The sequence below is a fragment of the Typopeltis vanoorti genome, chromosome 26, assembly GCF_054136105.1.
Source record: "Typopeltis vanoorti isolate ZY-2024b chromosome 26, IOZ_Tvanoo_1.0, whole genome shotgun sequence".
Classification (NCBI taxonomy): domain Eukaryota; kingdom Metazoa; phylum Arthropoda; class Arachnida; order Uropygi; family Thelyphonidae; genus Typopeltis; species Typopeltis vanoorti.
The window spans coordinates 11505605-11530640 of NC_143574.1; the positions used below are offsets into that span (position 1 = coordinate 11505605).

At 36.7% G+C, this 25036-nt stretch overlaps 1 protein-coding gene across 1 annotated transcript in view; it reads left to right on the forward strand.

Moving 5' to 3' along the window:
* Nucleotides 1-25036, forward strand: part of LOC150092324 (ATP-dependent RNA helicase DDX3Y-like) — a 168658-nt gene that overhangs the window by 53991 nt on the left and 89631 nt on the right. The window contains exons 4-5 of the mRNA XM_090415154.1: nucleotides 3920-3972; nucleotides 12104-12165. Coding sequence (XP_090271280.1) covers nucleotides 3920-3972; nucleotides 12104-12165 — 115 coding nt within the window. The remainder of the gene's footprint in view (nucleotides 1-3919; nucleotides 3973-12103; nucleotides 12166-25036) is intronic.

The window sequence follows — 25036 nt, forward strand, 5'->3', positions numbered from 1 at the left end:
TATAGGTCTCTATAGAAGGACTATTACAAAGTATTCTATAAATGTTGAAGAGTCCTTCTATAGTTCCTCTATTTTCCTGAAAACCAGATTGTGTTTAATTAATTTTCATTTTGATTTTATGTTTATTTCTTTCTAGGATGATATATAACATAACTTTTGCTATCTGACTGATTGTTCAGTATTCTTCACATTTGATTGTCTTCGGTTTTTTAGGTATTGGTTGGAACATTGAGTGCTTAAAATCTTTTGGCAGGTGTCCAGTTTCGTATATTTTGTTACATATGTCAGTCAGTGATCTTATAGCCTTATCATCTAAAGCCTTTAGATATTCTGCCATAATTCCATCCATTCCCAGAGCTTTTCCTGATTTCAGTTTCCTAATGGCATTTGTTACTTCCCGGATAAGAATAGTAGGCCCCTCCAAATCTCTTTGCATTGGCTTATCTATTCTATCATGATTGTAGAGTTGTTGTTGTTGAGCCATAGTTCTTTTGCAATCCTACATTCTTTCATAATCTCCTTGTTTAAGTTCTTGTATTCAGGATGATTTTTGTGTTTCTCTCTTTCCTCCATCATTTTCAGTATCTTGTCATTCATCCAGGGTTTACTCATCTTCTTAAATTTGGGAATTGTTTGTTTTACTGCCTTTTTTTTATGCCCTCTTTAAATTTCTGCCATCTATCCTGAATCTAATCTTTAGGGTAAGGATACTTGGTAGGATCAGGAACATTAACAGCAGTGGATTGTGCCAGTTCCTTTAAAAATTTATCTTGTATTTCTTGATTTTTAAGGAAGCAAAGATAATATTTTTCTATATTTATAGGTTTCATTGTTTTTTTTTAATTTTATTGCTGCTTTAATGACCACAGGGTTGTGGTCTGATCCAATATCAGCCTCTAGGTATGTTTTGGCTTGTAAGATGTTATTCCGGAATCTTTTTTTAAATCTTTATAAAGTCAATCTGGTTCCTACAGCTGTCTCTGGAACTTTTCCATGTGTAAAGTCTTCTAGGTGGCTAAATAAAGTATTTGCTATTACCAGATTGTTTTCTTCACAGAACTGTATTAATCTTTCTCCTCTTGGATTTCTATGTCCCAGGCCCTGGTTTCCCATGAAGGAAGAGATCTTTCTGAGCCTACTTTAGCATTTAGATCTCCCATAACGATAATTTTGTCATCTGATTTAGCGTTGTTTAGTGCATTTTGAATGTCTTCATAGAAACATTCTACATTTTCATCTGGGTAATCAGAAGTATGTGCATATATTTGGACAATAAAAATATTAAAAGGTTGAGCTGCAATTTTTAATGCAATTATCCTTGTCACTTATGGGCCAAAATCCAAGTAAGGATTGTGCAATCTTATTTTTTAGTACAAATGCTACTCCATTCCTATGGAGTAGCATCTGTCTCCACATGAGTATATAATTGAATGGCTTTCTGTTTATTTTTCCACTATTAGTCCATTTGACTTCACTGATACCAGCAATGTCAATTTTCATTGCTTCAAGTTCTTGTATAAGGTTATCTAACTTCCCAGCTTCATATAAGGTCCTTACATTCCAAGTTGCAAACCTTAAGAGAAGATTCTTGGTTTTCAGATGTGAAGGATCAGGAGATACCCTCCCTGGAGGGTTTAAGGTATCTTCGTCATATATTTTTATAGTATCCGTCTTACGTTCCCGAGTTTATTTCTCTTCTTCCTTGTAATGTTTCCAAGTGACAAAAGTTGCAGAGGGTCCAACATTGTCTCTATTGTTTAAATGAGGAAACACTCTCCTTCACTACAGCATAAAATGCTGATACCCTCACTTAGTTTTGCATGCCAGTCAAGGCACGGTCCCAGGATGTGGCAGCTGGTGCAATCTACCAGCTACTTGGAGCCATAAGTGACAGTTTCATGAGCAGTGGGGACCGATTCCGCCCAGCCACCAAATATTTTGATGTGATTGCTGAGCAGGCAAAGGTGCTACTCCTATTACCCATACCTTACACCCCCATTTATTTATAATAAATATATAAATTCCAAAGTACCAGCCCATCCTCTTTATCAATATCTAAGTGGCTACCTACTAAACATGTGAGGATTAGACATCAGGTCAAAGGTGTAGGTGAGTGCTCTACATCTCTCAAAAGGTTCTATTTTTAAAATATATACATCTTCAAGGCCCACTCTTCCTAATTGGATTGTGGGGGCAACAGCTGCAAGAAGAACTTCCAATGGTCACGATCCTCTGCCACCAAGCTCAGGTGTTCTGGTGGGATTCCCAAACGTGTCCACCCAAGGTTTTGGATATAATCTATCCAGCAAGTCCTTGGCCTTCCACGTGGCCTCCCACCCTCTGGCTTGGCAAAGAGGGCCTGCTGAGGGAGCCTCTTTTGTGACATTCTGACCAGGTGCCCATACCAACGTAACTGTGATCTCTCAACACGGAGAAGCAGCAGTTGAGTATTGAGGGTTTCCCGAATTGCAGAGCTTCTGACTTTCGAGTTTTGTCAGCCCTGCAACCCCTCGAAGGAACCTCATTTCAGCCGCTTGGATTCGTGTCCGCATTCTTTCGGTCATTACCCAACTCTCATGACCATAGGTGAGGATGGGGACAGACTGTATTGAAGACAGCCAGCTTTGCCTTCTGGCTTAACTCCCGCTTCAATACTACCGAACGGCCAAGCTCTCGCAATATTGAGCTTGCTAAGCCAATTCTAGTATCTAGCTCTACGTCCCATTTTCCATCATTCGTGAATATGGACCCAAGGTATTGGGTCTTCTCCATCTGCCTCATTGGGATGCCACTTACATTTAGAGTGCACTGGGATGGTTGTCTTGAGACCACAAATGTTTCAGTTTTGGCCACACTGATCTTCATTCCGTTATCTACACAAACAGCTACAAACCTATCCAGGATCTGCTGGAGGTCATCTGTGGAAGAGCTAAGCAGAACTAGGTCATCTGCAAAAAGCAGACGTCCAATGCTACATTTTCCAATTCTGACACACTCACTGCCTCGGCTGTGCCTATCAATCCATAAATATTATGAAAAGGAGGGGTGACAGAACACACCCTTGGCAGAGGCCAACAGAGACTGAAAGGTTCAGACTTTGTGCTGTTTATCCTGACACACAACTCTGGGCATTCATACAGGGACTTGATGGCATCTAATAGTTGACCATGCACTCCATACTCCTGTACTACTTGCCAAAGCTTATCCCGAGGAACCCGGTCATATGCCTTCTCCATTTTTAAAATTCTTCTATTCTTCTATTTTTAAAATAATAATAAAAAAAAAAATGGCATTCAGCCAACTAATGAATTTTTGGCATGTTGCTGTGTTTCATTTTTAAAACCATCTTTTTTGAAGCTTGGTGTGCTTCAAAAAAAAAGAAAAAAAAAAGATTTTTGTTTATCATTCAGATGTATGGGCATATTCTTCAGAAGGAAACATTGCTGACAGTAAGCTACCAAATGAATTTCTAGCTCATTGCTCTGCATTGATCCAGAAATTCATCTCAAATGTTTAAGTGCATAATAGTGGTATTTGTATATTTCATTAACATACAAAAGCAAATAAATAATGGTTTGATTTAAAGATCTAAGTAGATGCATATGATTCAGATTAGGATTTTTGTCTGTTTGTTGTATAAAGTTTCATTTTTATCATTTGAAAACTGTCTTGTTAGTTTTTCTGTGTAGGTCATGTCATTCTTACATAGGATGAATGAAATTTTTTGTAATTACTATATCTTCATTTACGTTTTGGTATAGCAGCAAATCCCTTTAGAACAATTGTTCACCACATTATTTGTTGTAGAAAAACATGAACTTATTGTTCTATGTACTAAAGTTAAGAAATTTGTGAACTGGTATATGATAGCAACTCAGTGAATTATTATAATTTTTTAACAATGTTCTTTCTGTTTCAGACCTCAACAATTTTGGAGAAAAAAACTTCGAATAATGTTGGGTTTGGTATTGGGTAAGTTATTTTAACTTTTATCAAATTTTTATTTTTTATGATTTTTTTTTATTTCATAAGTCACACTTGTATGGTGAAGCCAGCTTGTGTGAGCTGATTGAGAATATGTTACTCATCATCATCATCATCATCATCAAATTCCTGCCATGTACCCTCAAGGGGTGTACAGGATATGACAGTACTACATGAAAAAATTACATCATTACTAACTTCCTATCTACCATTTTCCTCCAAACCAGTCTGTTACTTGTCAAGACTCCAACATTATCAGATCTTATATTTCTATCATCTAAGGCACTTTGTACCGTATCAATCCACCTATATCTTGGTCTTCCTCTGGGTCGTTTTCCTGCCAACCTGGCAGAGAACACTTGTTTTGCTAATCTTTCCTCTCCCATTCTATTTAAGTGACCATACCATCTGAGATTAGCTCTGCTAACGCATTCCTGGATGCTGACAATGTCAAGTTCTTTCCTAATATCCTCATTTTTAATATGATATTGCCATTGATGCCATCTGTTCACGCCTCTAATCTTTCTCAGGACTCTCATATCTGCGGTCTCTAGTCTTTGGTCAAGTGTTTTACTTCTGACCCAGCTCTCAGATCCATAAGTTAAAATTGGTTTGAACACTGTCTTGTATACAGCTAATTTAGTGTTCCGACTAATTTCTTTCTTATTCCATATGAATTTATTCAATTGACTTCCCACGATACCAGCTTTGCTGATTCTGTTGTCTATTTCTATATTTAGTTTACCATCTTCAGTAAAAATTGTGCCTAAGTAGCTGAAATGTTTTACTTGTTCCACAGGTTCTCCATTCACAACACAGTTGACATTTTCAATGATTCTGCCTATTTTCATTGTCTTTGTCTTTTTCTTGCTGACCTTCATACCATATCTATTACAACAGCTATTCAATTTAGTCAGAGAATCTTGCAGACTTGTAGCGGATTTATTTAGAAGTATAACATCATCCGCATAAAGCAAAGAGCTGACATTAACATCTCCAATTTTGATATCAGGTTTAATACCACATTCCTTCATAATGTGATCCATATAGATAATGAATAACAGAGGGGATAATGTACATCCTTGTCTCACACCAGATTTAACATTAAACCATCTTCCTGTACTTCCTTCAATTCTAACTGCTGACTCACAACTCAAATAAAGACTAAGTATTGCTTGATATAATGCCCCATTGACACCATATAACTGCAGCGTATTGAATAGCTTCTCTCTTGGCACCTTGTCATATGCCTTTTCCAAATCGACAAAACTTAAATACAGATCTTTGTTATATTCCCATGCTTTCTCGACTATTTGTCGTAAAGTGAAGATCTGATCCTGACAGCCTCTATTTGGCCTGAATCCAGCTTGTTCTTCAAGCTTTTCTTCCACAATTCTTCTCAACCGTTTCTCAAGTATACTTGCATAGATCTTGCCAGGAACACTCAGTAGGGAAATACCTCTGTAATTCTCACATTCAGTTTTATTTCCCTTTTTATATATGGGTACTATGAGAGCTCTACTCCAATCATCGGGAATTCGTCCCTCTGTCCAGGCTTTCTGAACTATGCAGTGCAGCCACTGTAAGACTCTTATACCACCATACTTCAGCATTTCTGGTCGAATATCATCTACTCCTGCTGCCTTTCCACATTTCAAGCCTTTGATGGCTTTTTCTACTTCAAGTATGGATATGTATTCCTGACTGCATGCCTGGTCAGTGTTTTTTATCACTGTGCTGTCATCACTGCTTGTTTCATTTAGCAGTTTTTCAAAGTAATTACTCCATACTTCAAGGATATCTTTTTCTCCTGTTTTCATTTCACTTTTATCATCTCTAATTCCTTTTACAGCACTCTTTCCTCCATTCCTAAGCTTCTTCAACAACCTCCAGAATATTTTGCCACCTTCTTGATATTTATTTTCTATATTCTTGCCAAAGTCCTCCCATGACTTTTGTTTAGCTAGTTTTACACACTGTTTAGCTTTCTTACATTTGTCTCTGTATTCTGTAAGAGTAAAAGCTGACTTATTTGCCAGGAACTTTTGATATGCTTTCTTCTTTTCCTTCACTGCCTCTTTAACTTCCTGTGTCCACCAGGGAGTTCTGATTTTTTTTATCTTTGCACACAACCTCACCGCATGCCTCTCTGGCAGAATCAATCAATGTTTCCTTCAGAGTTTGCCACTGAATCTCCAAGGTTCGATTCCTGTTCTCAAACTCTTTCATTTTCTTTTCAATAATATTTCTGTATTTTAGTCTACAGTTTACATCTGAGAGCTGCTCAACTTTTATTCGCTTTAAAACTTTCTTACATGTTATTCTTTTCAATATGAAATTCAATTTTATCCTGCTCAAGACTAAATAGTGATCACTTCTAATTTCAAATCCTCTGTACACTCTGGTGTCCTGTACCAGGGAGAAAACATCACTATCAACAATAACATAGTCAATGAGACTTTTCTTATTCCTAGCCTAGAATATGTTACTAGAAAATATAATTCATTGCATGAATTTACATCTTCTCAGATGATAAACATTTGAAATTATTTTGATTTATTAGCACGAACTACCTGGCCTTATGAACTGACTGCCATGGTTATATGGTAAAAAAAAAAATACAATTCAAGTGAAATTTTAAAATGAAATTGATTTGAATGATTTTTGAGATTTTGTAGATGATAAAGAATCAAAAAAAAAAAAAAAGTTTCATCCTTGCAAGTATTTAGAAAGCTAAAAACAAACAATTGCAATCAGTCGTGCTGAAGCTGAAAGCTATTATGGATTAATTTACTTAATTCCTAGAAGAGTGAGAAATAGCTTGATGAAGGACAGTTGTAAGAACAGTAAAAATCTATAGGACAGTTGTGAGGCCAGCTATGACGTATGCTATAGAAACTGTGGCCATGAGGAAAAATAACATCAGCAGGATGGAAGTAGCAGAGATGAGTGCTTAGGTGGATGTGCGGTGTGACCAGAAAGGATCGTCTGAGAAATGACTATGTGAGGGGGAACAGTGAAAGTTACGAACTTAGGAGGGAAGATACAGGAGGCAAGGTTGAGATGGTTTGGTCATGTGGTGAGGAGGGAGGATGAATATGTGGGAAGAAGGGTCATGCAGATGGATGTACAAGGAAGGAGGAAGCATGGGGAGCCAAAGAAGAGATGGAGGGAGCTGGTAGAAGAGGACTTGAGGATGAAGAACTTGGATGTGGTGACAGCCCAAGACAGGAGGATGTAGAGGAGACTCATTATCAACGGTGACCCCACTTAAGTGGGAGAAGCTGCAGAAGAAGAAGTGAGAAATAGCTTAAAAACAAATATATTGGATTTAATTATAAATGTATTGGGAAAAAGAGTCAGTGGATTGAGCTGGAATTCTATTTGTCAAATCATGATTGAATTGTAACCATAGCAAATTGCAGCTGGCTATGGATATGAGAGCTTGGAAAAAGTTAACAAAAACATTTTGTGGGAGTCAATTGGTTATATAGACATTGGACTAAAACACTGAAATTATTTACTTACTAATTTATTTTTAATGAGTTGGTTGTTAAAAATTTTCCAGCATATACCACTGGTCATATCTCAATATCAGATCATCGGGGAGTTAGGAGTTGTTTGTGGAGGCCATACATTACCCATATCAACTGCTTCAGTGGGCAATTTCTCTGTTAACCATGGTTTGCAGTCCACTTGTTCACAGTTGCTCCTCATAATTTCATTATTCTGATATCATATTTAGCTCTTCTTTGCCACTTCTACATCATAACCTTATCCCCTAAACCCAAGTGACTAAATCTACTAACACCAATTCAGATGGGATCATATTGGGGTTTTGTGAAGAGGGATGCATCAGTAATCATTCTTCTGAGTTATATTTGCAAATTTTGCTGCATGTCCTTTGAAATTCTACATCACTATTGACTGTCATCAGTTTCACCAAGTATAATCACACCAACATAACATGTTTAGAATCTCATTACACCAAAATTCATAACTTTACACTTACTATTATTGAATTAACATTCACAGGTCCAGCCTATTAGTCATTTTGTAAATTCTGAACATTAGTAGAATCCCTGATTGCTTTGGATATCTTTGCATTGTCAGCAAAAAAGTTGGACATTTTTAATGTTCCCCCCCATATCCCAATAAGATTGGGACATGGGGAGGAACATTAAAGATATCATGTTCCTCCCAATATCTTTAGTGTTGAGATTGATAAAATCTACCTTAAATCTGATAGATTCACACTTTGGATACCTGTCCATCAACCACTTGTTTATCCACTTTTACGTTCCATTCCTGCATTTTCCAGTTTAGACAACAGCCTTTATCCAGCTCAGCTATTACATTATTATAAAATGAGTAAATTGTTCAGACATGACCTCTCTTTAATAAACCCATTCTGTTTCTTGCAAATATAGCTTGGCTGCTTACCCATGTCGATGCAAGTTCTTAACCAAGTTTTCTAAAATTTTTAGCCACTGCTCCAGATTTTGCACTACCCTTGTATAATGGGCATACATTCCTTCCAATTCTGTGAAATTTTTCCTGAACTAAAACTCATATAACTAGGTCAAGAACTTAGTGTTCAGCCAAACATTTCTTTAGCATACTTACTGATATCACTTCTGTCCTTATTATCAAATTCTTATCTGGGTTATGCAACAGCTATAGAACCTTTTCTCATTCACCTCTCTTCATCCAATGTAGTAGTAGCAAAGTGCACCATGTCACGTTCAAATAAAGTGTGTGAGGTTCGCACTTTTTATTTGAACAATCATTTCTCCTTCTGATACAGGCTTACTGTTCAGTAAAGTTATTCTTCCAATATTCTTTGTCTTTTACTTGCAGCTTAATGATAAAATTCTTCTAGGGTGCTCTGAATTTGCTTTCTATACAATACTCATAACTTTTCTGGCCTGCTTTATATTTCAAAACTTATCAACCTTAATCTCCTGGTATTCTTTCCACATCTTATTGATCTTTTGCTTAATAAAGTTGTATATTCATTTCACTTCTGCCTATTTGTTCTTCAGACTCTAGGAACACAATCAGATATTGCATCAATTAAGCATTTTTTAAACACTTCCCATTCACTGCTAGTATTCTTCCTCTTCAATAACTTTTGACTGAACATGATATTCTCTTGAGTTTTTATAATTCCCAGCTTTGTAGTTTAGCATATAACCTTAGTTACATCTATATACTTAGCTATTTCCTAGGGTAGTATAGAATAATCACTGTTGCCAACTAGTGGAAAAACAGTCGCATCTTTAACTGAGACCCTTCCTGATGCTATTATCAAATCTGACACGCTTGATCTGAAGATCTTGATCCTTTTTTTGAGAAATTTGTTAAACCATTCTACTTTTGAGAGAAACTTGTGACATGAAATTAAGAATTATCTACATGTTAGCACAAGAAAAGTATATTTAATATACTGCCAGATATTTCAATTTGAACTATCATCAGTGGCTTGAGAGAAAACAGTTTTTTTTTACAAGGCAAAATACAAACAACTGATCATTCAAAATTAGAATGAGCCATGATGTTACATCGCTAATCACAATATCATTTCACTGAAGAAAGGTAAACATGAGTTATCTCTGGAATTTCAGAACCAATTTCAAGAATTTTGAAGAAATATGATCTAACAGCTACTTATATTCCTATCAATAAAATATCCACCTATTTCCCCTCTTCTAAAGATAAACACATAAATCTTATATTTTTCACAACAAATCCAATAAGTCTGGTTTAGCACAACACAGAATAGAGACGAACCGCAACATTCTCTGGTCCAAAACTCACCTTCTACACAGATGTCAGTATAAATTCAAATGCCTATTCAAAGAGTGCTGAGGCCTTACTTCAACGCCCTAACTTGAATCGGAATGGCTATCTATCCTCGTCAAAAATATGGGAAGGTTTGATACGAATAACACATTAATTTTTTTTAATTAAGACCTAGATACTACATCTGTCTAATGATATCTTTAGTATGATTTTATAAATTAAGTTTTTTGTATGACATTGTAAATTTATACATGTAATTAATTCTGCACTCTATATTTCTTGCTGTTAGCCTTAAACTGGCTGCTACATTACTATTATGCTTTCATGTGTTTCTACCCTAATTAGACTGAAATCATTTGGTAGCGTTAGTATAATTTCCCCACCAATTCTCTATCTTTCCTGTTATCCTTCCTAAAAATACTGTACCTTTTACACTAAATTCCAATTGCTACATCTGACTGACAGCCAGGTTTTACTAATGCCAAAAATTTTAGGCTATAATCTGTTCACTTAGGTATAAAGCTTAACCCCTTCCTGATACTCCTGGCATTTGTGGATAAACATATGTTACTTCCAGGCTGTTTCATATACTCAATCTGTAGTCTTCTTGGCCCAGTTAGGCAACTTTCTGATCTCCACAAACACTCAAAAAGTCTGAACCCTAATGTACAGGTTCACCCTTTCATCAGATTCATAGGCATGTTTTGACATTCATATTATTATGTCTACATACCTGTTGGTAATGTGTTTCATAGAATACCCCAAAGCTTTTGACTGTATTCAGCATGTGAAATTGTAGGAGGTAATGAAAATAATGGTTTCAATTGCCCCATTATCAGGTTGATAGCTAATTTGTATAGTGAGCAAGAAGTCACAGTAAGAACAAATGTCGGTTTCAGAGGTAGGCAGGGGAGATAGGCAATATGTCTACTTTCTCCTTACATGTTAAGTATCTATGCTAAGGACATCATGCATGCAGCATTGGATTAACTAAGACAGGAATTAGGATGGGTGGTAAATGGGTCAGCAATCTGAGATAGGCAATATGTCTACTTTCTCCTTACATGTTAAGTATCTATGCTAAGGACATCATGCATGCAGCATTGGATTAACTAAGACAGGAATTAGGATGGGTGGTAAATGGGTCAGCAATCTGAGATATGCTGGTGATACAAGTATGCCTTTGTAATGTTAGAGAAGAACTAGGATGAATCCTTGACATTAAAATTAATGAGATCAGCACAGAGGGCAAACTCAACCTGAGCAAGACAAGATTATGGTTCTTAAAGGAAACATAAAGAAGCTCCTGAGAAACAAGTGTATGTTAATGAAGAAAAGAATGACTAAAACAGGTCACTCATCTAGAGTGATGATCTTTCTCCACAGGAACAAAAGTGAGGATTCTGGATGCAGCTGTTTTTTTCATTAGAGTCCTATGTAAAACTTGGAACATAAAGAAGTTTGATAGGAAAAAGATAGCTACTTTTCAGATATGGCATTATAGGAGACTGCTGAGGATCTTATATACAGTACTGAAAGGCAGATAAATTAATGAATGGGAACTGGAAAAAAATCAGAACCTCAAGACTATTTAAGGGTATTGACAGAAAAAAAAAAGCTGAAATTTACTTTGGATATTGGACAAATATTTATTTGTCTTGCGTTGGTATGGAAGAAGTTAGGTAGCAGTCAGTTGGAAGTAAAACATTTGTGAACATAATCTCTACATGCAGAGTACCCAGTCTTCTGTACATGTACTCTCGACAGGTTGTCCCTATATACCACTATTCTGCAATTCACTGCATGTATGATCTGCTAGCAGAGTAAGTGGCAGCAGCATAGTTTTTTCTGGTTGGGAAAGCCTTTTGATTCTTTATTAGGAACTTGTCGTGTGTGTGTGTGTGTGTGTTATCTAGTGGTTGGCTGCAGAACTATTTTACTGCTTTGCTTTCCCTGAGGAAAGATAGTCTAGGTCTACACTATTTGGCATTCCTTTCTAAGAGGTTGCTCACACACTGCATGTGAGGGGAGAGAGGAAATAGCTGCCTTGCTCTTACTAAACATGGCTGTAGGCTAACTTCAAGCATCTAACAAGCAAGGTCGTGTTTCACTGGATGAGTTATTCTACTACCAGAGATCTGGTTAGTATTTCCCCTAACTAGGGAGATTAATAACTTGTGCATAGCTTTACATTAGTATTTATTACTGAACAGGCTTTTTTTTATAATTTTGTATATTACTGAGAATTTTTGATTAAGAGTATTAGTAAAAAGGTTACAGTTGAAATATAAACATGTATTTTCTCCTTTAACAGAGTTGGAAGAGGCAGAGGTTTTGGTACGCTTCTAGACTTGAAAAATGATTTGCCTGAGCCAGGTGAGTATTCTTTACAGTAGCATTTTATAAAGCAAAGAAGTTTTTGTCATTACATTATTCCTGAAGTGCAAATTGAATCTGGAAAAAAATTACTTGAAATACATTTTAATTATAGATTGGTTTTGAAGGATGGCTGTTAATTTGATGATTTGTCATCAGATTTCTTCTCTTATAATTTACATAACTTCTAAAAAGCTCAGCAAAATAAAGCTTCATAGAAGTAAATCATGTTTTGTGAGTGGATAAGTTTTTATATATTTAATTTTTAAACTGACAAACCATTTCAATAATGAAAAAGAAAGAATATCGAAATTCTGATGCAAAAGCACTATTCATTAATTTGGGTAATTGTGATGTGAACTTAGGACCTGAAGAATTTAAACCAGAATTCCTGCTTGGAATTCTGGTTTAAAGCAAAGTTACTTTAACCATTACTATAAGCTTTATGAATGTGGAATTATTTGAGAGAGTAAAATAGCATTTCCAAGAATTTATCTTTAGTAGAAAGAGCAGGAGATGAGTTAGTTACAATTGTTTACTTTAATAATGAAGTTGATTATTGTTGTGTATACTTTCAAAAAGCAATCAATTAACTTCACAGAACACATTCACAATAGATTGTTGAACTTGATAATGAACATGCACTTATGATTCTAAATTAATACCTTTCCCTGCTGTCCACGCCCAAGACTGCTAACTTGGCTATAGCTGAAAAAGATCCTTTAGCTCCTCATGTCATTGACAAGAATCGTACCTAGGACACTCCTTCTCCAGGCATATAGTTGCGAAGTGCATAGCTACTAGGCTAACTGCTCGAACTGGTTACAATTAAAGAATGGTTACTATATATGGCATGTTGGCTGAAATTTCCAACATGGGCAAGTTTTCTCTCGCCCTGTCATATACTTAAGGTGACAGCAAGAGAGAGAGAGAGAGCTATGAAATTTGAGGAATGAATTATACTTTTTCCCATAGGTTATTATGTTCGATTAATGCATCTGTTTTAAAGAACGCATTAGGCGCACTAATCGAGGGATTGGTGTTATAATGTTGCCAAATTATGTTTTTTAAACCTTTATCCAGGATCGTTATTTTGAACTCTCATCAATGAGAGCTTGATGCAGAGCGATCCAAAGGTTGAATTAATGCAGTGTCATATTTTCCATATCAATTAAAGGGTGTATCGTCTTAATAAAATACTCGATCAGTGATAGTTGTAGAAAGTTTTCTTCAATTAGTTCCAAAGTAAATTGTATTTGACAGATTAAATTCTTATTTAATCTCCCCTCTATCAAGTGTAAGTAAACAAGATTTTTGCACACAAATAAATGTCATTATTAAGCTACTTATATATAAAAACTGTTGACTCAAATAATTGCTTCAGTATGACATATAAATTATTTCTTGATATGGCAGGTCTTCAGCCAAAGCCATTTGGGAGAAGAAAAAAAAAATCCTTATATATGGAAACAGGAATTGGAGACTGCATAAATTCAGCTGAGTCACACTGCCAGAAATCTGGGAGACCATCATTATGAAACTTTCAGCAAGATTTTGCCACTGTAAGAGCCAGCATTTCAAAACCAGTCTGCACTTGCCTCCCTGCTGGCTATCTGCACTAGTTCTCCACAGTTCACTGAAACAAGACAGTCCCTCATAAGTCAATTCCTTATAGAACATCTTTATAAAGAAATGTGTGGAACATTGCTCCATTGTCCTAACTTGAATAATTCCAATGGTCTATGTCTGTCCCATTTATGGGAGATCTTCTTCTTCTTCTGCAGCTTCTCCCACTTAAGTGGGGTCACTATTTGTAATGAGTCTCCTCCACACCTTCCTGTCTTGGGCTGTCACCACATCCAAGTTCTTCATCTTCAAGTCCTCTTCTACCAGCTCCCTCCATCTATTCTTTGGCCACCCATGCTTCCGCCTTCCTTGCACATCCATCTGCATGACCCTTCTTCCCACATATTCGTCCTCCCTCCTCATCACATGACCAAACCATCTCAACCTTGCCTCCTGTATTTTCGCTTCTAAGTTCGTAACTTTCACTGTTCCCTGACATAGTCATTTCTCAGACGATCCTTTCTGGTCACACCGCACATCCACTTAAGCATTCTCATCTCTGCTATTTCCATCCTGCTGATGTTATTTTTCCTCAGGGCCACAGTTTCTATAGCATATGTCATAGCTGGCCTCTCAACTGTCCTATAAATTTTGCCTTTCAGATTGATCGGCACCCTCTTATCGCATAACACTCCAGCCATCTCCCTCCAGTTCCTCCAACCCACTTGTATCCTGCATCCCACTTCCTTCTCAGCTCCTCCATCTTCTTCCACTGTTGAACCTAAGTATCTAGTCTCTCACCTTCCTGATGACATTTCCTTCCAGCTCCAGATCTGTCTCCTGGCTGGTGCCGCCCACTGCACAACACATATACTCTGTCTTACTTCTGCTCAGTCTCATACCACTCTCTTCCAGTACTTTTCTCCATCTTTCCAGTTTAGTTCCCGCTTCTTCTCTTGAATCTACACACAGCAAGATGTCATCTGCATACAACATTGTCCAAGGCGCATCTTCTCTCACCTCCTCTGTTACCACCTCCATCACAGTATTAAACAGAAACGGACTTAATGCTGACCCTTGATGCAAGCCAACTGTTACTTGAAAACTTTCTGTCTGTCCCAAACAGGTCCGAACACTTGTCTTCACATTTCTGTACATTTCCCGCACCAACCTGACATATTTCTCCGGCACCTTCTTCTCCCTCAGACACCTCCAGACTTCTTGCCTTGGCACTCTATCGTATGCTTTCTCCAGATCAAAATTCTACAAATGAATTTTGATCTGGAGAAAGCAAATGATCTGGAAAATTCTACAAATGAATGAATTTTAATGCAATTTATAGTTTGTTAGTATTAATCACACTGGCACTGTTGTGTAGAGCTACTGACAAAAAAAAACTGTACGAGGAGGAAGCACTAGTAAAGTTACAGGGGACAGCATAGTGTTTCATCTTATTCTTACAGCTGCCACCAGGACACATGAAAGTATTCACATGCTGTATGATTCGTTCTTGTTTATTATGCCTCTCATGCATGTTCCTAACACATAGTCAGTTACATATGTATGTATTACTATGGAAGCATATATTGATCATTACTGAATAAAAAGTTTCTTAGAATACCAAGCAGAACATAGATATACAATTTGTTGAGCTTGTTATTTGTAAGATGATTTTCTGCCCCATCAATCCACGTATTCCTGCCATGCCTAGAGATGAATCACATGATCATTATTAATTCATCGTATTAGCCCCACTGTATAGGTATTTACTAAGCTATGAACTAGTTACTCTCAGTAGCTATGAAAAGCATTAGCTGTAGTTAACAGAATGGACACATAGGTAGGTTGAAATGATCAACTTCATTGGCCATGCAACTGCAGTAGAGAAGGCAAAGGGAAACCAATATATTTTTGTGAGAAATCCATGTGGGATGTATGTTTTCCAAATATAGTGGGGGGGGGGGTTAGCCACTAGCCTGGCACCTCTAAGCACAGGTAAAGGTAAAAGGGATGCATCCTCAATTAAGCTAGCTGTTGAGAAACTGATGTTAATCAGACTTATTCATTTCTCAACCAACATGAAATCTGTCAAGAAATAAGTTAATCTCTCTCTCTCTCTCAGGAAAATAGTAAGAACAGGAAACTGGAATGTGGTCTCCTGCAGACAAGACATTTTTTAGGCCTAGTTGAAACCAACTGGAGAGGGTCAGGACATGTCATTGCCAAGATGAACAATGCCATCTACTTCTGGTTGATAACAGCAAAAATTCAGTGACAGAATTATGAACTTGATTCATGCAAAACCTCTACTGATCAGGTTTTTAAGGTTTATGCTCAGCTGAAACTGATGTGGGTACAATTGGAATTGTCTATAATGAATTAAATACTCTAGAGGAATGCCAAGATTGGATGTTGAAATGATGGGCAAAGAGTTTATGAGAAGTGTGGGCTTAGAGTTAGAAATCAGAGGCAAAAAGTTTTTTGCATTCGGAATAAACTATCATGAACACATTTTCCAGCAACATAAGACTACACCTATACGAGGGTGATCTGAAATGAAAAAACGAATTTATAATTTCAAAATTATTTTTATTTTTCAACATAATCTCCCTTAAGACTAATACATTTATTCCAGCGATGCTCCACCGCCATTATTATGTCCCTGTAGTGGTTCTCAGTATGATCTGCAAAATACACCTACAGCTACAATCACCTCTTGATTTGAAGAAAAACGCTGACCATCGAGGAAGAGTTTTAGCTTTGGGAAGAGATAGAAGTCAGAGGGGAGCCAAATCTGGGGAATAGGGTGTATGTTCCAACAATTCATAGTGCAGATCCCTTAATTTTCCCATTGCCAAAACACCTTTGTGGGCAGGTGCATTCTCCTGATGAAGGATGATTTTTTTTCTTCTGCAAACAGGATCTTTTCTCACGAATTTTTCGTCTGGTCTGGTTAAAAGATCGGAATAATATTCCCCGGTTATTGTTTTACCCTTTTCAAGATAATTAATAAACAAAATGCCTTTAGCATCCAAAACACCGATGCCATGATGTTCCCAGCTGTTGGAACCGACTTTGTCTTCTTTGACGCTGAACAACTGGCTTCTGTCCACTGTTTTGACTGCTGTTTGGATTCTGGTGTGTAATGGTGAATCCAAGTCTCATCCATAGTAATAAATCGACGCACAAAATCAGTTTTATTCTTGTTAAAAAGCTCCAAACACTGTTCAGAAATTTTCATGTGAGTGCATTTTTGATCTGCTGCGAGTAAGAGCGGCACCCATCTTGTGCAAAGCTTTTTCATTTGCAATTCTTCATGCAAAATATATCTTACATGTTCTTTTGAAATGCCTATAGTCTCAGCAATTTCACACACTTTGACTTGCTGGTCATCCAATACCATATCGTGCACTTGATCAATGATTTCTGGTGTTGTTACACTTTTTGGATGTCCTTCACGTGGATCATCTTCGAGGCTGGCACGGGCATGTTTAAATTCGGCAGTTCATTTTTTAATTGTCGAAAACAAAGGAGAAGAGTGCCCATAAACTTTTATGAACTTTGAATGAATTTCTTTTGCCGTTAAACATTCTTTTGCAAAGAATTTTATAACCGCATGATACTCAATTTTATCTATTCCAAGGGAATACAGATAACACTTTTGCTTCAGACAGCTGTATAAAACAAACTACTTGATAGAATGACTTGAAATTTCACATGGGTGCTTATGACAGATGTACCAACTTAGAAAAAAAAACTCTTGCAAATAGCGTTGCCATGTATGGTTGAGGCTGAGAACTTCGTAGGTTTGCTGGAAACAGATGTAGAAATCAGACAATATACGATAAAAAAAGATGGAAAACTGTGGTACAAAACTCAGACTTGACCTGGATCACTCTGAATTAGTTCAGTTGCTGATGTTAGGATATATTTAAAAATCATAAAGGAGAAACCTGTAAAAGATATGAATTTACCTGAATCCTTGAAGCATATATGAATGACAGTGAAGAAAGATTCCACACAGTCTTACTGCATGCAGAAAATGCTACATCAGATGAATTATGGAGCTAGGTCAAGATAATCTTGATGCAAACGACAAACCATATTCCAAAAACAAGTGGAAAGAAAATAACTTAAGAAAAGCATTTGATCTGATCAGCAACAAGAAAGAATAATTCAGTGGAATTACAAAAATCATAAATCATCATTATCATGCATATCAAGGATTTAGGCCTAGCGTGGCCTGTTCCGGCGTTAGAAGTCATCGTTTAAGAGGACGTCCTGGTTTTCTTTTTCCTAATGGCTTGTACTTTAAGGCTTGTTTTGGTAATCTTTCTATTTTCATTCTTTGAACGTGTTCCATCCATCATCATCATCATCATCATCATCAAATTCCTGCCATGTACCCTCAAGGGGTGTACAGGATATGACAGTACTACATGAAAAAATTACATCATTATTAACTTCCTATCTACAATTTTCCTCCAAATCAGTCTGTTACTTGTCAAGACTCCAACATTATCAGATCTTATATTTCTATCGTCTAAGGCACTTTGTACCGTATCAATCCACCTATATCTTGGTCTTCCTCTGGGTCGTTTTCCTGCCAACCTGGCAGAGAACACTTGTTTTGCTAATCTTTCCTCTCCCATTCTATTTAAGTGACCATACCATCTGAGATTAGCTCTGCTAACGCATTCCTGGATGCTGACAATGTCAAGTTCTTTCCTAATATCCTCATTTTTAATATGATATTGCCATTGATGCCATCTGTTCACGCCTCTAATCTTTCTCAGGACTCTCATATCTGCGGTCTCTAGTCTTTGGTCAACTGTTTTACTTCTGACCCAGCTCTCAGATCCATAAGTTAAAATTGGTTTGAACACAGTCTTGTATACAGCTAATTTAGTGTTCCGACTAATTTCTTTCTTATTCCATATGAATTTATTCAATTGACTTCCCACGATACCAGCTTTGCTGATTCTGTTGTCTATTTCTATATTTAGTTTACCATCTTCAGTAAAAATTGTGCCTAAGTAGCTGAAATGTTTTACTTGTTCCACAGGTTCTCCATTCACAACACAGTTGACATTTTCAATGATTCTGCCTATTTTCATTGTCTTTGTCTTTTTCTTGCTGACCTTCATACCATATCTATTACAACAGCTATTCAATTTAGTCAGAGAATCTTGCAGACTTGTAGCGGATTTATTTAGAAGTATAACATCATCTGCATAAAGCAAAGAGCTGACATTAACATCTCCAATTTTGATATCAGGTTTAATACCACATTCCTTCATAATGTGATCCATATAGATAATGAATAACAGAGGGGATAATGTACATCCTTGTCTCACACCAGATTTAACATTAAACCATCTTCCTGTACTTCCTTCAATTCTAACTGCTGACTCACAACTCAAATAAAGACTAAGTATTGCTTGATATAATGCCCCATTGACACCATATAACTGCAGCGTATTGAATAGCTTCTCTCTTGGCACCTTTTCATATGCCTTTTCCAAATCGACAAAACTTAAATACAGATCTTTGTTATATTCCCATGCTTTCTCGACTATTTGTTGTAAAGTGAAGATCTGATCCTGACAGCCTCTATTTGGCCTGAATCCAGCTTGTTCTTCACCAAGCTTTTCTTCCACAATTCTTCTCAACCGTTTCTCAAGTATACTTGCATAGATCTTGCCAGGAACACTCAGTAGGGAAATACCTCTGTAATTCTCACATTCAGTTTTATTTCCCTTTTTATATATGGGTACTATGAGAGCTCTACTCCAATCATCGGGAATTCGTCCCTCTGTCCAGGCTTTCTGAACTATGCAGTGCAGCCACTATAAGACTCTTATACCACCATACTTCAGCATTTCTGGTCGAATATCATCTACTCCTGCTGCCTTTCCACATTTCAAGCCTTTGATGGCTTTTTCTACTTCAAGTATGGATATGTATTCCTGACTGCATGCCTGGTCAGTGTTTTTTATCACTGTGCTGTCATCACTGCTTGTTTCATTTAGCAGTTTTTCAAAGTAATTACTCCATACTTCAAGGATATCTTTTTCTCCTGTTTTCATTTCACCTTTATCATCTCTAATTCCTTTTACAGCACTCTTTCCTCCATTCCTAAGCTTCTTCAACAACCTCCAGAATATTTTGCCACCTTCTTGATATTTATTTTCTATATTCTTGCCAAAGTCCTCCCATGACTTTTGTTTAGCTAGTTTTACACACTGTTTAGCTTTCTTACATTTGTCTCTGTATTCTGTAAGAGTAAAAGCTGACTTATTTGCCAGGAACTTTTGATATGCTTTCTTCTTTTCCTTCACTGCCTCTTTAACTTCCTGTGTCCACCAGGGAGATCTGATTTTTTTATCTTTGCACACAACGTCACCACATGCCTCTCTGGCAGAATCAATCAATGTTTCCTTCAGAGTTTGCCACTGAATCTCCAAGGTTTGATTCCTGTTCTCAAACTCTTTCATTTTCTTTTCAATAATATTTCTGTATTTTAGTCTACAGTTTACATCTGAGAGCTGCTCAACTTTTATTCGCTTTAAAACTTTCTTGTTATTCTTTTCAGTATGAAATTCAATTTTATCCTGCTCAAGACTAAATAGTGATCACTTCCAATTTCAAATCCTCTGTACACTCTGGTGTCCTGCACCAGGGAGAAAACATCACTATCAACAATAACATAGTCAATGAGACTTTTCTTATTCCTAGCCTCTTCTCTCCATGTGAATTTGTGCACATTTTTATGTTGGAACATGGTGTTAGTAATAACCAGTCCATGTCCTGAGCAGAAATCCAACAGATATTTGCCATTATTATTAGCTTTGCTCTTTTCTCCAAATTTTCCCAAAATATTTTTGTACGTCTCACAATCATTTCCTACTCTACTATTTAGATCCCCAACAAGGACCAACTTTTCCTTTTTCATTGTGTCAGTTGCTTTTTCTAAAGCCTCAGAAAAATTCCTCCACTTCTACCTTAGTAGAATCTTCTGTGGGACCATAGGCACAAATAAGTCTCATTGTTGAGTTCCCCATTCTCATATTTGCCCACATTACTCTACTTGAGACTGACTGCCATTCAAGAAGATTAGCCTCGTATTATATTTTAACTGCCCGTTGCATGCAGTTAAAATTGTGCCAGGGGTCAGGAAAAAGATGATACGTGCTGACACTGGTATGAATGAATGAATTGTGTTGCCGTCCAAACTTCAAACAACGTTCGTATTTTCTATGCAATAAATTAGAATTGCAAATAATCATTCAACGGTTTTCTGTATTCTATTTTTTTGATTCGGATGCGTGTATTTTAATGAATAATTATGGCCATAGTGTTCTTTATAGTCTTTTGTATTCTTTTTGTATCCATGTTTTTCATAGATCTAAGAATAAAGACAGTTGTATTTGCTACTTTGGACAAATGCACAGATCTGGAGAAACTGGAATGCTTTCGATGCCATGTAGGAAAGTTTTTTTTTTAAAAGGAGAGACAAGCATATTGCATACATCTCCATTCAAAGAGCAGTAGTTAGCTGTATTGAATATATCTTATCCACTTGTTTAATGTAAAAACAAGGCTGACTATTAATTTTACACTGGTCAAGCAATTTAACATCATCAAATTCCTGCCTTGTACCCACAAGGGGTGTACAGGATAAGATAATACTACATGAAAAAAATTACATTACTAACTTCCTATCTACAATTTTCCTCCAAATCAGTCTGTTACTTGTCAAGACTCCAACAGTATCAGATTTTATATTTCTATCGTCTGAGGCATTTTGTACCGTATCAATCCACCTGTATCTTGGTCTTCCTCTGGGTCATTTTCTTGCCAACTTGGCAGAGAACACTTGTTTTGCTAATCTTCCATTGCCCATTCTATTTAAGTGACCATACCACCTGAGATTAGCTCTGCTAATGCATTCCTGGATGCTGACAATGTCAAGTTCTTTCCTAACATCCTCGTTTTTAATATGATATTGCCATTGATGACATCTGTTCATACCTCTAATCTTTCTCAGGGATCTCATATCTGCGGTCTCTAGTCTTTGGTCAAGTGTTTTACTTCTGACCCAGCTCTCAGATCCATAAGTTGACACTGGTGTGAACACTGTCTTGTATACAGCTAATTTAGTGTTCCGACTAATTTCTCTCTTATTCCATATGAATTTATTCAACTGACTTCGCACCATATCAGCTTTGCTGATTCTGTTGTCTATTTCTATATTTAATTTACCATCTTCACTAAAAATCGTGCCTAAGTAGCTGAAATGTTTTACTTGTTCCACAGGTTCTCCATTCACAACACAGTTGACATTTTCAATGGTTCTGCCTATTTTCATTGTCTGTCTTTTTATTGCTGACCTTCATACCATATTTATTACAACAGTTATTCAATTTAGTCAGAAAATCTTGCAGACTTGTAGCAGATTTATTTAGAAGTATAGCATCATCCGCATAAAGAAGAGCTGACATTAACATCTCCAATTTTGATATCATGTTTAATACCACTTTCCTTCATAATGTGATCCATATAGATAATGAATAACAGAGGGGATAATGTACATCCTTGTCTGACACCAGATTTAACATTAAACCATCTTCCTGTACTTCCTTCAATTCTAACTGCTGACTTACAACTCAAATAAAGACTAAGTATTGCTTGATATAATGCCCCATTGATACCACATAACTGTAGCGTATTGAATAGCTTCTCTCTTGGCACCTGGTCATATGCCTTTTCCAAATCGACAAAACTTAAATACAGATCTTTGTTATATTCCCATGCTTTCTCGACTATTTGTTGTAAAGTGAAGATCTGATCCTGACAGCCTCTATTTGGCCTGAATCCAGCTTGTTCTTCACCAAGCTTTTCTTCCACAATTCTTCTCAACCGTTTCTCAAGTATACTTGCATCGATCTTGCCAGGAACACTCAGTAGGGAAATACCTCTGTAATTCTCACATTCAGTTTTATTTCCCTTTTTATATATGGGTACTATGAGAGCTCTACTACAATCATTGGGAATTTGTCCCTCAGTCCAGGCTTTCTGAACTATGCAGTGCAGTCACTGTAAGACTTTTATACCACCATACTTCAGCATTTCTGGTCGAATATCATCTACTCCTGCTGCCTTTCCACATTTCAAGCCTTTGATGGCTTTTTCTACTTCAAGTATGGATATGTATTCCTGGCTGCATGCCTGGTCAGTATTTTTTACCACTGTGCTGTCATCACTGCTTGTTTCATTTAGCAGTTTTTCAAAGTAATTACTCCATACTTCAAGAATATCTTTTTCTCCCGTTTTCATATTATCTTTATCATCTCTAACTCCTTTTACAGCACTCTTTCCTCCATTCCTAAGCTTCTTCAACAACCTCCAGAATATTTTGCTATGTTCTTGATATTTATTTTCTATATTCTTTCCTAAGTCTTCCCATGACTTCTGTTTAGCTAGTTTTACACACTGTTTAGCATTCTTGCATTTCTCTCTGTATTCTCTAAGAGCACAAGCTGACTTTTTTACCAGGAACTTTTGATATGCTTTCTTCTTTTCCTTCACTGCCTTTTTAACTTCTGTGTCCACCATGGAGTTCTGATTTTTCTATCCTTGCAGACAACTTCACCACATGCCTCTCTAGCTGAATCAATCAGGGCTTTCTTCAAGGCTTACCACTGAATCTCCAAGGTTTGATTCCTGTTCTCAAACGCTTTCATTTTTTCTTCAATAATCTTTGTGTATTTTAGTCTACAATTCACATCTGAGAGCTGTTCAACTTTTATTCACTTTCATGTAAAAAATTTTAAATAACATGTTAAACTTTCTTACATGTTATTCTTTTCAATATGAAATTCAATTTTATCCTGCTCAAGACTAAATAGTGATCACTTCCAATTTCAAATCCTCTGTACGCTCTGGTGTCCTGCACCACGGATAGAACATCACTGTATAGTCAATGAGACTTCTTATTCCTTGCCTCTTCTCTCAATGTGAATTTGTGCACATTTTTTTATGTTGGAACATGGTGTTAGTAATAACCAGTCCATGTCCTGAAGAGAAATCCAACAGGTATTTGCCATTATTATTAGCTTTGCTCTTTTCTCCAAATTTTCCCAAAATATTTTTGTATGTCTCACAATCATTTCCTACTCTGCTATTTAGTTCCCCAACAAGGACCAACTTTTCCTTTTTCATTGTGTCAGTTGCTTTTTCTAAAGCCTCAGAAAAATTCCTCCACTTCTACCTTAGTAGAATCTTCTGTGGGACCATAGGCACAAATAAGTCTCATTGTTGAGTTCCCCATTCTCATATTTGCCCACATTACTCTACTTGAGACTGACTGCCATTCAAGAAGATTAGCCTCGTATTTTGTGTTGAATACTATGACTATTCCTTCTTTCCTTGATTGTCATTGCCTGAATATAACATTTTGTATTTATTGCTCAGAAAGATCTCACCAGTTTTTGTCTTTTTTTGTTTCAGTCATTCCTATAATGTCGGGATGTCCTTTTTTGTCTGGTACTTATCTAATTCCTCTGGTAGCTCCATTTCTTTGCCATTCAGGCTTCTTATTTTGATAGTACCGATCTTTAACTCTGGTGATGTTGAGTTGGGGTGTGTTTTCAGATTTGTTCCAGTAGCTGACTTTTCGTTGTTCGCCCTGGTTCCCTGGCGAAAACAACGTGGGCCTTGTTTAACCAGGCAACACCCCAGCGCCGGCGTGAAATTTTGTCATGTTGTACCATTTTTTATTTTGGTTTAACCAAAATAAAAAATGATAAATACAATTTGGTCGGCTAAATCCCAAATTGCCAGCCCATCCTCGTTCGTTCAGTATCCAAGTAGATACCCAACAGGGTGCACCATGAGAAGGTGAGGATTGGACATTAGGTCAGAAGCCCTGGTCGGTTCTCCACATTCCTTTAAAGGCTATGTGGAGGTCTCCTCTCAGTTATACAGCTTTGACGCTTAAGAACCCTGCAATTTAACATTGAAATCATAATATAGTGTTAACTTGGCCACTGTGATTAAGTATCTAAATTTTGAGCTGAAGTTTTTTTTTTTTTGACAGTGGAGCATTTTCATTCCATACTTTTAGCTTATTTACATGTACATAGTTTACATTAAGGGGATAAAAATCCCTTATTGTTTTTCAGCCAGTATTATTATTATTATTATTATTGTTCCGGGAAACTCCAAGGAGTCGACAGACTCATCGAGGGAGGCCCTAACATCATGTCAAGAACAACTATTCAACATTCACACAGTATCTATC